At 37.6% G+C, this 16382-nt stretch overlaps 5 protein-coding genes across 5 annotated transcripts; 1 reads left to right on the top strand and 4 right to left on the bottom strand.

Moving 5' to 3' along the window:
- Positions 1-17: 17 nt before the first annotated feature.
- Positions 18-2172, bottom strand: LOC103869648 (glutamine synthetase cytosolic isozyme 1-3). The gene is made up of 8 exons (XM_009147725.3): positions 1982-2172; positions 1689-1728; positions 1472-1575; positions 1326-1374; positions 1122-1228; positions 741-1032; positions 606-659; positions 18-536 (listed from the first exon to the last, which is right to left on the bottom strand). Exons 1-8 carry the CDS (start codon positions 2053-2055, stop codon positions 192-194), a joined length of 1065 nt encoding a protein of 354 aa, XP_009145973.2. The 5' UTR covers positions 2056-2172; the 3' UTR covers positions 18-191.
- Positions 2173-7218: 5046 nt separating this feature from the next.
- Positions 7219-9466, bottom strand: LOC103869649 (dihydropyrimidine dehydrogenase (NADP(+)), chloroplastic). The gene is made up of 7 exons (XM_009147726.3): positions 9025-9466; positions 8648-8911; positions 8393-8563; positions 8193-8305; positions 7913-8099; positions 7721-7830; positions 7219-7630 (listed from the first exon to the last, which is right to left on the bottom strand). The coding sequence occupies exons 1-7, from the start codon at positions 9319-9321 to the stop codon at positions 7474-7476; spliced, it is 1299 nt and encodes a 432-aa protein (XP_009145974.1). The 5' UTR covers positions 9322-9466; the 3' UTR covers positions 7219-7473.
- A 1008-nt stretch (positions 9467-10474) lies between these two features.
- LOC103869650 (UV-B-induced protein At3g17800, chloroplastic) lies at positions 10475-12396 on the top strand. Its single transcript, XM_009147727.3, has 3 exons — positions 10475-10797; positions 10944-11239; positions 11472-12396. The coding sequence occupies exons 1-3, from the start codon at positions 10654-10656 to the stop codon at positions 12277-12279; spliced, it is 1248 nt and encodes a 415-aa protein (XP_009145975.2). The 5' UTR covers positions 10475-10653; the 3' UTR covers positions 12280-12396.
- On the bottom strand, positions 12152-14671 carry PAP17-1 (purple acid phosphatase 17). The gene is made up of 3 exons (XM_009147728.3): positions 13706-14671; positions 13440-13596; positions 12152-13366 (listed from the first exon to the last, which is right to left on the bottom strand). The coding sequence occupies exons 1-3, from the start codon at positions 13904-13906 to the stop codon at positions 12711-12713; spliced, it is 1014 nt and encodes a 337-aa protein (XP_009145976.1). The 5' UTR covers positions 13907-14671; the 3' UTR covers positions 12152-12710.
- Positions 14672-14910: 239 nt separating this feature from the next.
- LOC103869652 lies at positions 14911-16218 on the bottom strand. The gene is made up of 4 exons (XM_009147729.3): positions 15941-16218; positions 15776-15858; positions 15254-15309; positions 14911-15181 (listed from the first exon to the last, which is right to left on the bottom strand). Exons 1-4 carry the CDS (start codon positions 16110-16112, stop codon positions 15103-15105), a joined length of 390 nt encoding a protein of 129 aa, XP_009145977.1. The 5' UTR covers positions 16113-16218; the 3' UTR covers positions 14911-15102.
- Between the last annotated feature and the right edge of the window lie 164 nt (positions 16219-16382).

Here is a 16382-nt window from a genome sequence, read left to right on the forward strand (position 1 = left end):
AACACAAAAGTCGCTGATTGACTTTTTTCACCGCATGAATACCCTTATTTAATTATTCGAAACTAAGAAGAAGAAAAAACACAAAATGTCGTCATAAGAATTATTTAAACCGAAATAGACCACAACCACAAGCACAAGTTTTGCAAATTGAAAACCAGACCGGATAAAACCAAACATTAAAACGTGTGCGATTAACCGAGGATGGTGGTTTCAGCAATCATGGACGTAACAACGTAAGGATCCATGTTAGAAGCTGGCCTTCTGTCCTCGAAGTAACCTTTGCCTTCTTTCTCAGTGTCTCTCCCCACTCTCACCGAAGCACCACGGTTCGCCACTCCCCAAGAGAACGTGTTGATGTCTGCAGTTTCGTGCTTCCCCGTGAGACGACGCTCGTTGCCTTCACCGTAAGCAGCAATGTGCTCCTTGTGCTTCACCTGAAGCTTCTCTATCGCTTTCTTAATCACAGCTAATCCTCCGTCGTTCCTCATTGACTTCGTGCTGTAGTTGCAGTGAGCTCCAGCTCCGTTCCAATCACCCTGAACCAACGCAACAATGTTACAACTTATTGCACAAGAAGAGTGTGGTTAGAGATTAGAGACACTAACCGGGACTGGTTTAGGGTCGAAGCTGACATTCACACCAGAGATCTCAGTGATCCTCTGTCGGAAAGATGATAACCGTTAGCAAAGTTTGAAGCATTTTATGGGGAACATAACCGGTGAAGTACAGATTAGTCTTACCTCGAGAAGGTATCTAGCGACCCAGACTTGGTCACCAGCACTAATACCCTCAACAGGACCGACTTGGAACTCCCACTGACCAGGCATGACTTCTCCATTGACACCAGAGATGCCAATACCTGCGTAAATACAGGCCTTGTAGTGTGCATCCACGATGTCACGACCAATGGCTTTGTCAGCTCCCACACCACAGTAGTATGGTCCCTGTGGGCCAGGGAAGCCACCGATAGGCCAACCAATGGGCCAGTTCACACCCTTCTGCATCAATGTGTATTCTTGCTCAATCCCATACCTTTTTAAGTCAAAGGGAAGAGAAGAGTATTAGTATATGATTAACTGATTAACAGAGAGATCAATAGAGGAAGAAGAAGAGGAGCTTACCAAGGCTCCTCAGAGGCAACTTTGGGGTTGCTGAAGATCTTAGCAGCGTTGTGCCTCTTGTTGGTCGGAATTGGATTCCCTGCCGGCGTGTAAGCATCACACATCACCTGCATATATAGATAACAATAAACAATGATTTTCTTAAAATTTGATTTTGTAACAAATGAATATTGTCACGCTCTAATCATATAAAATTAAACCTACCAGAATGTTGTTGCCTTTCCTGAACGGATCACGGAATATCGCCTGAGGGCTATCGATTCATCAACAAAACAGAACGAAGATCAACACTATTTACTTCATATTTACTTGATGTTTTATATGTAAATATAGATAATAAAATAACATACTATAGAATGACTTCACTGTCATCTCCGGCGGCCTGGCCAGTGCTGGATCCGTCGTAGTTCCACTTAGGAAGCTTTGATGGATCGCTCACTGGTCCTGGGAGTGTCTGTATCATCCAAAACAAATCAGATCAGCCAAATAAAAACAGAGGATGAAAAACAGAGAATCAAGAAACAGAGCAGAGTATCGATGGATGGGGAAACAGAGTATCAATCTTACTCTGGCTTTGCTTCTAATGTCCATCCCAGATCCACCAATCCTGTTCATTCAAAGTTCATACGAAAACACTCAAAAACCCAGAACACGACAAGAAACGAAAAGATCAAAAAGAAAACTGCTTTATGATGGTATCACATCAATCTCAGTGAACAGTGTTCATAGCGAAACTCTCAGAACAATAATAGCAAGATGAAGAAAGGTGAAAACTTTACGATCGTAATAATAGAAAGAAACCAAAATAATGACACTCGGTCGTGGTCGTGAAAGATGAAAGAGAGAAAGGGAGATCGAACCATATGTATTCAGCGATGATTTTCTCGGTGGAGTCAGAGAGGTTGAGGTTGACGAGATCTGAGAGGAGAGACATGGCGCCGTCACGAGAGAAAAGAGAAAGATAATCAATCAGTGTTTATTGTTTAGGGGGAAGACGATCAATGCAGCTTCTCTCCTGACGAGTGTTTTTATAGAGCTATTTTTTGTTTATTTATTTATTCTTTATTTTTAAATAATTACATGATTTTATTTACTGTTGTCTGCCAACATTATCTTTTGATTTTTTTAATAATTAATTATATTAGATAAACGATTCCGTTAGGATTCTCCTGACATTTACATAGAGATAATTACAATTATTATTTTAAGCGTTTCTTTATTATTATGAACAGGCGAAAAGAGTTTATTTATCAAACGGAACTAATTCTCTTCTGTTGTTACTATATGAAGAAAAAGTGGTTGCACTATTGATAGACGAAGATCAACCGGGGCTTCTACCTCTAGTGGTAAAGGGCTTACAGCTGTGAGTACCGCCATCTGGATTCGAATCCCGGCCACTGGGGAATTAACATTTCGGCATCGCCAGGGACAGAGGATCGACATGTGGCAACACGTGACTAGTCTGGATCACTTCTGTGAGGCCAGGATACCTCTGTATAATTCAAAAAAAAAAAAAGATAGACGAAGATCTTTTAGTTTCTTGAAGCTAAGTTTTGTGAATCGTATAAGGAAGATGAAACGAGTGCAATGAGCAAAAAACTAAAAAGTTTCTTGATATTCTTCATATCTTTTGTCTTTTAGTACAAACCTGATTATGGATAATTGGAGGATGTTTATGAGAGTAAATCAGTAAAATTAGAATTGTTGATGAACACGTAAACGTAGTTTAGTGAGATACGAAATGAAATGAGTTTTCCGTTAATGACTATAAAAGTAATTAAGACGCGGACACTTTTGTATTTTGCGTACGTAACGTTTTACTCCTTCAATTTGTCATAAAGCCCATTTTGTTGCGCCCAGTTTTGCTCTTCGCATTAACCTGATGTGTCTAAATAGACATGACCTTTTAACCAACTTGCATGGATTCAATCATGCAACTCAATAATTGAATCGTACAGAGAAACTATAAGAACGATAATTTTTTGTATACAACTAGAGTCTAGAAACTTTTCTTCTTTAGAAGTACTGTAACAAAAAAAAGTTGTCATTTTTTATACATCAGTATTTACAAATAAACTCAATCCGATGGAATTCAAACACATGCATGAAAAAAACCTTCATTTTTGTGTTATTCACTGATCATGTCGAAACATCCTGCTTCGTAGCTACTCAAAAACATTTTCATCGATCACCTCATAGTACTCAACATCTTATTAACAAAAATCCAAAACAACGAAGACATGTTCAACAACTAAATATTTTACCAAAAAAAAAAATGTTCAACAACTAAATTGGCTACACTATTTTTACATACTGCTCACTTATTTTTGGCATGATATTAACTCTTGCTCTATTAAGAATATTATATCCCACATCGGAAATTCTAAAGGACATTAACTAATATATAAAGGGTTATAGTCAATCTACTAATCACCAATTGGTTTTAAGTTGGAAGCCTATAATAAATCCGAATCTAACATGGTATCAGAGCCCAGATCCTAAATATCCTAAAACTCCTAATTAAATTAATCCTTCCGACCGGGTATAAATATCGTAATTAACTCGCTCGACCGAGTATAACTGTCTTAAAGTTTCGAGATTTCTGGCCGATAAGAGCCATCATCTCGAGGAGGGGTATTAGGAATATTATATCCCACATCAGGAATTCTAAGGGACATTAAGTAATATATAAAGGGTTAGGGTCAATCTACTAATCGCCAATTGATTTTAAGTTGGAAGCCCATAATAAACCCGAATCTAACATGGTATTTGTAAGATGTTTGTCATTTAAGACTCTCTTGTATCTCTGATGTGTATATACATGTTTGATGTTTTTGAGCTAAGGAAGTTGAAATTCTTTTGCAGGAGTTGCAAGGCAGTGTATATATAAATAAGCCTCTCATTCTAGTCAATTTAGGGTTATTGGCCGATGGCCCATGCTTTTTCAAAATCACATGTAATTTTTCATATAATATCAGTTATGTCCGCTTATTTTAGCAAAATTATCCATAATTCTTTTAAATTTTTTATATTTTGCCCCAGTAAATGTTTTCTCTACATCCGCCCCAGATTGAGTGTAGATTCTATTACAAGTTATCATTGGTCTTAGGCCCTTAGTGGAATCCAAAAATCGATCTCCGTGGGTTGTGAGTTCTTATTCCAGCGTTTCCTGAATTGTAAAAATGCATTGTGTTCTTAGTTCTCCATTGAACCTAACTTAAGGAGAAAGATATTACAAGATGTGTTCAATATATTCTCTTCTTGCGTTTTCTCGAGCTGTTCATAAAACTGGTTTAACGATTCAAGTTCTATTGGTAAGGCGTTTCTGAACCAAAGCTAAACAGAAAAACATATATTTCTTACTATGTTTCCGTGACATGTACTTATGCTTTGAAATTGACTTGAAACAGTAGTTATCATATGAAGAATTTAATTTAAAATAGCTGCTGTAAAATGTGAAAGCACGGTTTGTTGTGGAACAGTGTGCACGCTTCCAAGACCAATTTATCAATGACATTGCGCAAGTTCGTAACCTAACCCAAAAAACTATCACCAACCAAAAGTTGTCTTTGTGTGCTTTCCGTTTGTAGCCTTATCAAGTGGTCCGTGTACCCAGCTAAAGACAAGTAAAGAAAAGTGTTCGTAATAAAAGTTACGGTTTCATCAACTTTCGCGAACTCATGATATATATCTAACATGCACCTGTCTTCTAGGTTAGTAAGTTAGTAACTTCTAAAAGCTCTCGAGCTACTGCAAGTTAACTTTTTGCTGCAATATGCAAAGGCGTTTGACCATCACGATTTCTTGCGATGGGCTCCATCTTGTATTTCAAAAGTCTCTTTGATAACAGTTAACCATTTTCTGAAACCATTTTGCAATGTAACCGAGTCCAAAAGATGTACCTATTGATTTAAGTTACAAAAGATGTACCTATTGAAACTAAAACTTCAGCAGCTCCACCAGTTAATGGCTTCAAATAAAGGAGCACCATTTATATATCAGGTAATAAACATTCAACCAATTTTTTTTTGGGGTGGGCTTATACATTTGGAACTGCAAAAAATATAAATTGTTAAGTTACCTATGACGTTCATATGTGCTGTTTTATTGAATGAGTGCTATCTCTATGTTTCCCCTGGTGGCTGCTGTATGCGCTTGTGCAAGAAAATTTATAATAGTATGCAAATTACAGTTAGTATGAAAAGATATTCTTTAAGTTTCATTTTAATTGTCATTTTATATTTGTACACATAAATTAAGATAGCATTTATATTTTCTCAACAAAAAAAATTTTGTATTGAAATTCTAAAACAATACTTATTTTGTAACAAAATTTTATACATTAACCATATTTCAACTAATATAAAATATATTGAAAAATAAAGAGTCAGATAAGATCTAAAACTAATAAATTTTGTATTAAAATTCTAAAATAATACTTATTTTGTAACAAAAATTCAATAAATAATGCTTAATACAAAACGGATGAAGTATTAGATATATTGAATTAAATGTTTAAGGAGAATAGATAAATGTAATTCATGAAAAATGATCTTTTGGTATAATCCCTAGAATTAACACGTACTCCAGAACGAGCCAAAGTTTTGACTTTGTAAAAGTTTCCAACAGAAACTGTGAGCTTCACAATGAAATTGTCCTGAAAACATGAACATTTACTAAGACAGTGAGCTAATTAATTAAATGCATATCAAAATCCCTTAACGTAGACACTACAAGAAAGCAGTCAAATTCTGAAGGAAAAAAAGTTGTTACAAACATTCTTTTTATTAATATATGTTTCTAAAAAAAATTTTTAAGATAACGACTATTATATTATCCATGAATCAGAGTAAAAAAATCTGAAAAGCAAACAAATATGCAAATTCTTATGTAAAATTTAACAATGATCATATCAATTAAGGAAAATAGTTACCAGACTGAGAAAAAATACATAATGTCATGATTATAAGATGGAAAGTTGATTCACAATTACATAATGTCATGATTTGAAATAGATCATTCAACCTAGAGATTATCTGTGAATCCAAAGATTGGTACATCAAGGTCTATTCTATTGAGGAAGAAAATTCCTTTCTAAGAGCAGAGATTCATTGATGGAGGTTGAAGAAGATGATGGTGCTAGAGAGATTTAAGATTTGAGAAAAAGTTGTATTTGAATGATTATGCTCGGATGAGCTAAGCCTTTACAAATAGTGTTTGTAAAAACTGACTCTTAACCAACACAATGGTGTAATGAACCAAATGAAAATAGACAGTAGAATTCTTGTAATTAGTCTGATGTGATTTACATTTATAAATTATATATAATATTTAAATAATATACAATGAGTTTATAAGAAAAAATAATAATTCGTTAATTTTTTTGCATAAAGCTTATATTCGTGACCAAATATAGCACTAATTCAGCTGGCCATCCACAAAAAAAAAGTTGTTTACATTACGTTTTCATTGAAAATCTTAGATATATATACATACAAAGTTTGATAGTTCTTCATTGGCACTGATATCTCTCAAAGTATTTCTCCATTTTATCCAATTTATATCTTTTAAATATTTAAGTCCTTATATTCTCACAAACATAATTTTGATAAGTTGACATCAAATAGCTTCAGATGATTGGACTGAATATCATAAGACCAACTACATATAGTACTTGTTTCACATTAATAACATAAATGTCTCCATACATGTGAGAATATGATAATGTTTATTTTCTATGATATCAAGTGTGTAAATTTTGAAGGTAAATACACATTGACTTAAAAGATTTACAAATGGTGAAAATGTAACAATATCATACTAAATTGCTTCAACATACGTTTGCAGACTCACAAGAATTGTGTCGAGATGACAAAACATATAACTATCAACTAGTTTAACAAATAGTAATTGGTAATGTATGTAAGTGTCAATTTATCCTAGTATTTTTAGTGGTCTACTTCCATGAAAGTTTTATATATAAATTGAAAACCAAAAGAATGAGCATTAGGACTTTCCAAAACTCTATGCTTTGTTGATTAGAACTCATCTAGATCAAAAGGTCAATGTTGTACTTGAGTTTTTACTGGTTGATAGATAATTAAAGGCGTAAACTCGTATAGATATTTTGCCAACAGACCAATTTAACAATCTCACTGTTACCAGCTAGAAAGAAAAAAAGAAGTGGTGACAATGGATACATTGTACAAGTGATACACAACGAAAAGAAAATAAGATACAGTACACCTTAGTTTTCTTTTTTTATTTCCAAGTGAGACTTAAGAAATGATGTAAAACGATAGTAAAGTTTCAAACTTTATAAAACATTTGGGACAATAACTTCTTCAGGCTATTAGTTAGAAACCATACTTTCAGTCTCCTTCACGAACCCATCACCGGTCCAATCTTTATCAGATTTCAAGCCTTTCCTCTCGGCTTTTCGCTGCTCAATAGCTTCTTTCTGTCTCCTGACTAAATCTGTGTGTGTTGTAAAGTACTGAAGAGAATGCCTGTCCCGAGATGACAACAAGTGAGCAAGGAAGCAAGTAAACAACAACAATAATCATGATTTAAAGATATGAAAAATAAGTTGCACATACCCTCTGAAGTCTTCTATTGTCGAGAAGTTGTGTTGTTTCATGAAATCTTGAAGCTCAGCGCATAGGGTTTTCACATGACCATAGCCATGCACCATCACACCAGTGCATACCTTCCAACCAAAAGTAATTACTCAGTTTGTCAAGGAGTAGAGTCTAAAAGAAAAAAGTGAGGGTAGTGTTGAGTTTAGTCACCTGAACAGTATTTGATCCGAGGAGAATGAACTCAGCTGCGTCATAGCCAGTTTCAACACCTCCAATACCGGAAAGCGAGTAATCTTTCCCACCAAACTCAGACTTCATCATTTGAGCAATGTTCATAACTTTCGCAAGCGCGATTGGGCGAACAGCCTTATAAGAGTAACCTCCTGGAGTTGAGTAACTGCACATAACAGTAACAACATTAGCAAAACTCTCTGTCAACCCATTACAAGAGTTGCTAAACTTTTGACATCATAAGAATGCAAACACTAACCCTTCAACGCATGGCTCAGGATGCAGTGTCTTCAGATCGATTCCCATCACACTCATGATTGTATTGATGGCTGCAATCCCTTCACATCCTGATTTTAGAGATACCCTAGCCGGCTATTTAAAAAAGAAAATAAGAAAACAGAACATGGTTGATAAAAAATGACTAATCTATTTACTAGGCAAAGAAGTATAGTGAACCACCTCAGTAATGTCAGTGATATTAGGAGTCATCTTAGCCCAAACAGGAACAGTAGCTTTAGCATTAATCCAACCGCAAACCTCCTCCAGAAGTGCACAGTCTTGTCCCACAGCTGCTCCCATTCTACGCTCTGGCATACCATGAGGACACGAGAAGTTGATCTCTAAAGCATCCTACACAATACAATCAATCCAGAATCAGTCTCTTCAACATATTAGTTAAGAATCTGTGTGTTGGGGGAAAACTCAAAAACTCACAACACCGGTTTGCTCAACGCGATCAATGAGCTCTTCCCAGCCGGTTTTGCTGTATTCCTCCATGATGGAAGCGATGAGGATCCGATCAGGGTACTCTTGTTTCAGCTGCTTAAACTCTTTGAGCATGGTTTCGAGAGGTCGGTCACTGATGAGTTCTATGTTCTGCCACCCGATCACATCTGTTTTGGCTGAGCCGTTGGATCCGGTCTTTAGCCTTGCGTATCGAGGAGTCACGTTGATGACTTTGGATGCATCTAGTGACACCTAAACACCATCCAATCACAATCCTCTGATTAAAAATGATTACTTATGAAACTATACAGTTCAAGAATTGATATCTAGTCAACGATAAGCAGAACACAGATTCGAAAGCTTACGGTTTTGGCGATGACGCCACCCCAGCCTTCATCGAAGGCTCTCTTCATGACGGTGTAGTTGGTACCGGGTGGACCCGACCCGATCACGAACGGGTTCGGCATTTTCAGGCCGTTTACGGTGACGCTGAGATCAGGCTCGGAGTCTGGGGCGGCGGAAGAAGAAGAAGAGGAGATCTTGAGACCGACTCTGTTCGGAGGTAGAAAAGTCCGGCGAGAGGAGTGATCGAAGTCCGGTGATAAGGTGGTTTTAGAAGAGAGTCCAGAGAAGCGAGTCAAGGCGGAACTCATGGATGCCATCGATGAGTTCTGACAGACGATAGAAACGAATTCGAGAGAGGTATAAGAAGATAACAAGCGACCAAAGTGGAGATCAAATCGAACAAAGGTGGGAAGAGAAGTGTGTTCTAATAATAATTGGTCGGTTCCAACTTCTCTTTCCCCATGTGGAAATAATTGAAGTTAATTAATTAATTAATTGAGACAAATAATGTAGTAATCCCATGTTCCGTAAGATATAGAAAGGCGTATTAATCTAGTTTAATTGTTCGCAATTAACGTAATAAACGATTCATTTCTGTATATTATTCCCTTTTCTTTCATCAACCGAGTGGATAAAACTTAAGAAGAAAGATGGATAGAGACTTCGTTGAATGCGCCGAATAAAGATCTGCGTACGTTGCGAACACGTAACGGAATCCAACGTGAGCTGAGCTCAAGGTTGTGGTGGCAGAGTTTATGGGCCCAGATAGAATATCTAATGGACTAGTGGACCCAATATAGCCCATATGCCACAATCAGACAAAACGTGAGGAGTAATCCAACACGTGTAAGTGGGAATGGACACAACTCACAAGAGCTAGTTGGGTGGCTCTCATCGTTTCCATTCCTTTGTTAATTTGACTATCTTTTTCTCGTTAAGTTTGCATAGAGTTAATCAGACAAAATGTGAAGAGTAATCCAACACGTAAGTGGAAATTGGAAATGGACACAGGAGCCAGTTGGTGGCTCTCATCGTTTGGCTTCCTTTGCATTATTTGACTCTTCTCGTTTAGTTTGCCTAGAAATGAGGCTTAAAGACCAGTAAAAAGGTTAAAAGTTTATAGTTGAAATCAATATACTCCTCTAGAATTGTCTACCAAACGTGAGAAAAATTGTCCAAGCTTAGACCAAATTACTATACCGAATCACCCCCACAAATTTAAAACAAGCTTGTGACATCTTCAACTTATGAGCTCTAAATAACTACAAAATTTTCGAACTATCCAGATCTTGTTAAAAAAATTGACATGGATGGACTGTTATGAGAATATCTGCATTGTCCATCCAAGGACATACAATGACCACGACATCGTATAATTTTTTTTCATGGTCACAAAAAAATGCAAGAGAATAAAAATAAAAATAATAACCTGAAGTATTTCATTTTTATAATATAAATAATCGAATCAGACTCGCATTATTGTCAAAGAACCAAACCAAAAAAAAGTCTAAATCCAACTAAAATATAGATTAGCTCGCCATCCTCGAACTTTCTCTACCTACCTGCTGTATCGTTGATCTCTTTCTAGAGTTTATTCTTATCTCTTCTCTCCGACCAAAAGTTTGTGTTTCAACTCTCGAAAATAAGACATGGACGCCGCCGCGACCGCGAGTTTGATCCGATCTTCCGTCTTACCGCGTAAAGCTTCCGACAACGGTGCTGGATCTATGTTCCTCACGGCCAGTGGCCCTGGGTTCACGCGTTCTGGTCCTGGACGTCAACTTCGTTTCAGGGTACGTCTCCAATCTTTTCCTCTCGATCATACGATTCACCTAATCAAATAATCAAAAATTCGATTTGTGTTTAGTGGCCAAAAAAAAATCGAAACTTTCATACGAAAATGGAGAATTTTAATTAGTTTTTTTTTATATGTTTGCAGCAAAACGCGTTTGCTAGATTCTCGAGACCGTTGCAAAGCTCAACAGCTCGGAGAAGCTTTGTGGTAAAAGCTTCAGCATCTAATGATGATGCTTCCTCCTCTGCTGCTAAACCAATCGCGCCGCTTCAGCTGGAGTCTCCTGCTGGTCAGTTTCTTTCTCAGATTCTGGTGACTCATCCTCATCTCGTCCCTGCCGCTGTTGAGCAGCAGCTTGAGCAGCTCCAAACTGATCGTGACTCCGAGGGACAGAACAAAGATGCTTCGTCCGTACCTGGAACCGACATCGTTCTCTACAGGTTTATACCCTTCACTCTTGATCTTAATCTAAACCCTTGCTTGTAGCCTTGAAGTAATAAGTGATACAGACGTTTTGATTAATGTTTGTTTCGACAATTTAATGTCTAACAGTTTGGTTGGTCCACTAGTTAGTGTTTAAGCTTCTATCTATACAAAAGCATACGTGGAGCTAAGAGACGCAACTGATTGGAGTTTGAATATGAGTTTGATTCTTTTTTTTTGTTTGTGTAGGAGAATCGCTGAGTTGAAGGAAAACGAGAGACGAAAGACACTGGAAGAGATTCTTTACGCATTAGTGGTTCAAAAGTTCATGGAAGCTAACGTATCACTTGTACCATCGATCACCCCATCATCATCAGACCCATCTGGTCGCGTTGATACTTGGCCTACCAAAGTAGAGAAACTCGAGAAGCTTCACTCCTCCGAGATGTACGAGATGATCCACAACCATTTAGCCTTAATCCTCGGTCCCAGAATGGGCGACCTGGCTTCCGTCGCACAGATAAGCAAACTCAGAGTCGGTCAAGTCTACGCTGCCTCCGTCATGTACGGATACTTCTTGAAGCGGGTGGACCAGAGGTTTCAGCTCGAGAAGTCGATGAAGCTTCTTTCAGGCGGGTTGGATGAAAGCAAAACAAGCGTTGAGCAGCCGGAGAACGTGACTTTTAAAGCTGTGTCGTCTCACCCGGAGGTCGGTTCGTTTGCGGGTGGTGTTAGTGCTAAAGGGTTTGGTAGTGAGATTAAACCGTCCAGGTTAAGGACGTACGTGATGTCGTTTGATAGCGAGACGCTTCAGAGATACGCTACTATAAGGTCAAGAGAAGCGGTTGGGATCATTGAGAAGCACACTGAGGCGTTGTTTGGTAAGCCTGAGATTGTGATTACTCCTGAAGGTACGGTTGATTCATCCAAGGACGAGCAGATTAAGATCAGCTTTGGTGGAATGAAGAGGCTTGTCTTGGAGGCTGTGACTTTCGGTTCGTTTCTTTGGGATGTTGAGAGCCATGTAGATGCAAGGTACCACTTTGTATTGAACTGAAAAAATGTGGTATGTACTCTTGTAATGGATATGACTAGCTTATGTAACATTAAGAAAGATACCTATTAAGGGAATCATTACATTTATATAATATGCTGAGTTGGAATATTTTACTCTCTTGGTGCTGTCTGTTTTAGATTTGTGCATATAGATTAAAAAATATATTTAAGTTTATATTTTTTTAAATAAAAACATCATTAATCATATATTTAACCATGTTTCAACTAATAAAAAAATAAAAAGATATATAACATATATAGAATTAATAAATTTTATATTAAAATTCTAAAATAAATTTGTTTTGTAACGAAATTTTACTCTAAAATATTTGATATGGAACCCAAGGAGCTAAAGAGTGATAGGGATGCTAAACTTATCTTAAATATATGTTACAAAAATTACAAAGAAACCCAGTTTATTAGGCCTTTGAATCAAACAGATGAAAGAAGAAGCTGTTTAGAAGTAACCCATTTGTGCAAAACCTCACCAAAGACATTGTAGAAGACAATCTCTGCATCCGTGTGAGTGAATCTAGCAGACATGAACCCTTGACCATCGTAATAGAATCTCACAGACTTTGGATTGTTGGTGGTCGGGTCAACATCTCCTCTCCAAGCCTTGGAACCAGCACCGCTAGTCAGAAACTGAATAGGACTGTCTTCGTCACTGATATGTTCAAGACAATGGTCGTGTCCGTTCATATAAAGATCAACACCGTACTCTTTCATAATCGGAAGAAGCTCCTCGATTAGTTCTTTAGTGTCTCCATGGTGACCGATGCTTCTCATCGCGTGGTGACCAACGACGATCTTCCACGTGGCTTTGGATCTTTTTAAGGAAGCTTGGAGGTCACGGAGGAGAGACTTGACATAGGAGTTGCGAGATGGGACCGCACGCCAGTCGTACGTGTGACCGTCTTCTTCTGTGTAGTATTCTTTAACGAAAGGAGTTGTGTCAACGAAGAAGATCTCGACTAACTCAGCGTCGACTACGAATGATCGGAGACAGATCCAACGGCTGTCGATTTCTCTGAGAACAGAGCTTAGCTGAGCCTCTGAGTCACCTCTATAATCATGGTTCCCCAAGACTGCATCATTGAGATGTAGGTGAGAGAGTGATAACAAAACAAAAAATGAGGAAAAAGATTTGTGAATATTTACCACTGTACCACTGTTTCTGAAGACTCGGAGCAGTGTAGATGTTAGAGAAAGACTCTTTGAAGTTGGGATCGTATTCACTAAACAATCCGTTGTCGTAGAAGTTATCTCCCGTGGACACCACGAAATCTAAACCTATCTTTTCTCCAACTCTTCCCATCTGTAATAAAATTTAATTTAGAATATTTAATGAAAAAAAGACAAATGTTATTATGTATGACGGAAGTTACAAGAAGCGTTCAGTTACTGTAATGAGATGGGCCCCATACCTGATAAGCGACTTTAGACTGATTAAAGTCGCCACGGCGACCCCAATCTCCGATGGTTATAAAACTAACGGAACCGTCGCTCTTCGCCGGTTCGATAAATCTCTGAAGCTCACCGTTGGTGACGACTACGGTGGTGCAGATATACAATAGAAAACTCATAGTCGCCGCCGTAGCGGACGTTAACGATCGACGAGAATTCATGTTTAGTTGTTCGTTTGTAACGCTTACACTATATGTATATATGTATACAAATCTGTATCTCTCTATCTCTAATATATTATTGTGGGGAGAAATAGAGAGGAGTTTGGTTGAGATGCGAAGCAAAGAAGAGAAGGGAGAATGGTGAATGATGATGATTGATGAGGAAGGAGGGAGGGAGAAGAAGATGCTTTTTAAAACCGAAAAAAATATTAAAAGTTAAAAGAAAGAAAAGAGAATATTAAAAGGTGCGGTTAGAGATGCTGAAGGATATTCCAACCAGTAGCCGCATCTTTTATTTTTATTTTCTCTTCCTCTGCTCTGAATATTCTGACACCCACCTCTCATTTTTGGTCTGAATCTCAGGGATTTGGCTTTGTTTGTGGGGGAAATATTCAAATTCTAAAAATAAACATATAGACAAGTTTTTAGCAATTATTAATTAATAAAGTTTGTGGTTTTTAGTTCCCAAAGAAATTTATACAGTGATGATATAAAGGAAAATTAGAAATGACTCGGTGCCTACTTGGTTTCTTTTCAAAGAATTTTGATTGTTATAGATGATCAGTTCGGTTATTATGTATTTAGAGGACATTAGGGGCAACATTATGTGATCAATTATATGATTGGGTTTAGGATTGAGTTTTTAATTGTCGCAAAAAAGATTGTGTCACGAGATGGTATTGCTATTGGACCACATACTTTACTTTCAGACAAGTTCTAACAGCGGACAAAGCCGCTTTTTACCTATTGTATGTTAACACGTAGTGTAATAGGTTATTCTCATCGTAGAATATCCTCTCCCACTACTTGTTCTTTCGTTAAGGGTTAAGGCTAGTGTTTAAATCTATTGTTTATTCAATCGGCCTAGTGATCGGTGACGGTTGTTTTGTTCTTGTCCAAGACATCAAATCCTTTCGAGTTTGTTTCGGTTTTACCTGCTTGTCTCGGGCGTTTATGGTAAGAAGTGATATAGGTTTCTTGTGTAAATGTCAAGTTTCCGGACATGAAATAAAATAGAGCCTTCTATTTCTCAAAAAGGTAAAACAAAGTTGCAAGAGGAATGAATACATATAAGGTCTTGTGCAATGACGTTCTCGAGATTAATCATTATCTTGTTTGAAATTTTGAACTAGTCACAAGACGAGGTTATAATGTTATATTAATAACAGGAAGAAGCAGACTTGGGAAAACTACTACTACTCTGCCTTGCATCTCTTCTCTAGCTCCTCCAAATGCTCAAGGTCTTTGTTGTACTTGCAGATGCGGAAAATGCACCTGGCCAATGAATATAAGAGAACATTAGTCAAATTACACAAGTGTGAAGTTGTGGCATAGTGATGATGTTACCAGTAGAGAAGGATCCCAGCCGCACAAAGAACCACGTTCCGCTGAGCTTTGTAGATCTGAACACACAAGTAAACTGGTAAGTTTGCTGAGCTAAAACATTTTAGGGAAGAAGAACATAAGCCACGAATAATGTGTGGCAATAGATTCAACAGATAATAAACGCAGAACTAACAAAAAAAGGCTCAGATCAGAGTTTGGGAAACATAGGGAATCAGAAGTGGTTAGTTAGTTAAATTCCATTAACAATCAAACCAACATATTCTCACAAGAAGAGAGCAAAAATAGAAAATGAAACCAGTTTCATTCCAATAAACCTATAGATCCAGACGGTTACACTAATATAAGATTCCTTGCAACATTGTAATACTCAATCTCTATATGTACTGAACTAACTTATAGCAAATAACTCGATCCTCCGATGTTTTAAGCTTCAACTAAACAAAGATAGACATGACCACAAACACGCTTTGACTCACATGAGGAAACAATCTTAAAACAGAAAGTATTAGATGATATACTTACGGATTTCTCGTAGCGATCACGCTCGGTGGCAGTGCAAACCTCAGATGAGCACATTAGTCTATGCTCATTCTTCCAGTAAAGATCTGAAACAAAGTAACCAAATTTCATATTACCAAAAATCACTCAACCTAACTATAAATGAATTGACAGAGAGGGAGAGATCACCGAGGAGTTGAAATCCAGCGAAGGCGACGATGGAGGCGGCAGGCTGGAGTATGAGCGAGACAAGTGACACGACGCGTTTCTTCACGAGCATAGGGTAAGGTAGAGTCAAAATGACTGCGATCGCGACCTCGGCAGCAACCACATACGACAGAATCAGCCATTGCAATGCCATTTTTGTTCTTCTTCTTCCTCCTCTAGATCTCTCTCTCTCTCTCTCGGGCTTCCTTTTTAATGATCTGGATTCTCCGCGCGACGGACACGTTATCTACGCCGTGTGCGAGTGCCGGGCGGTTTTTGACTTTTTTTTTTATCTTTAATGGTTTTTACTCAATGGGCCTTTAGGCCCAATAGGCTAGCATTTATGTAAATCATTGGTATTAACTACCCGGTTTGGTGGTTATACAGGTCTGTTCGATTTTGGAGGTCCTTAATTTTGAACGGT

The sequence above is a fragment of the Brassica rapa genome, chromosome A05 (genome assembly GCF_000309985.2).
Source record: "Brassica rapa cultivar Chiifu-401-42 chromosome A05, CAAS_Brap_v3.01, whole genome shotgun sequence".
Classification (NCBI taxonomy): domain Eukaryota; kingdom Viridiplantae; phylum Streptophyta; class Magnoliopsida; order Brassicales; family Brassicaceae; genus Brassica; species Brassica rapa.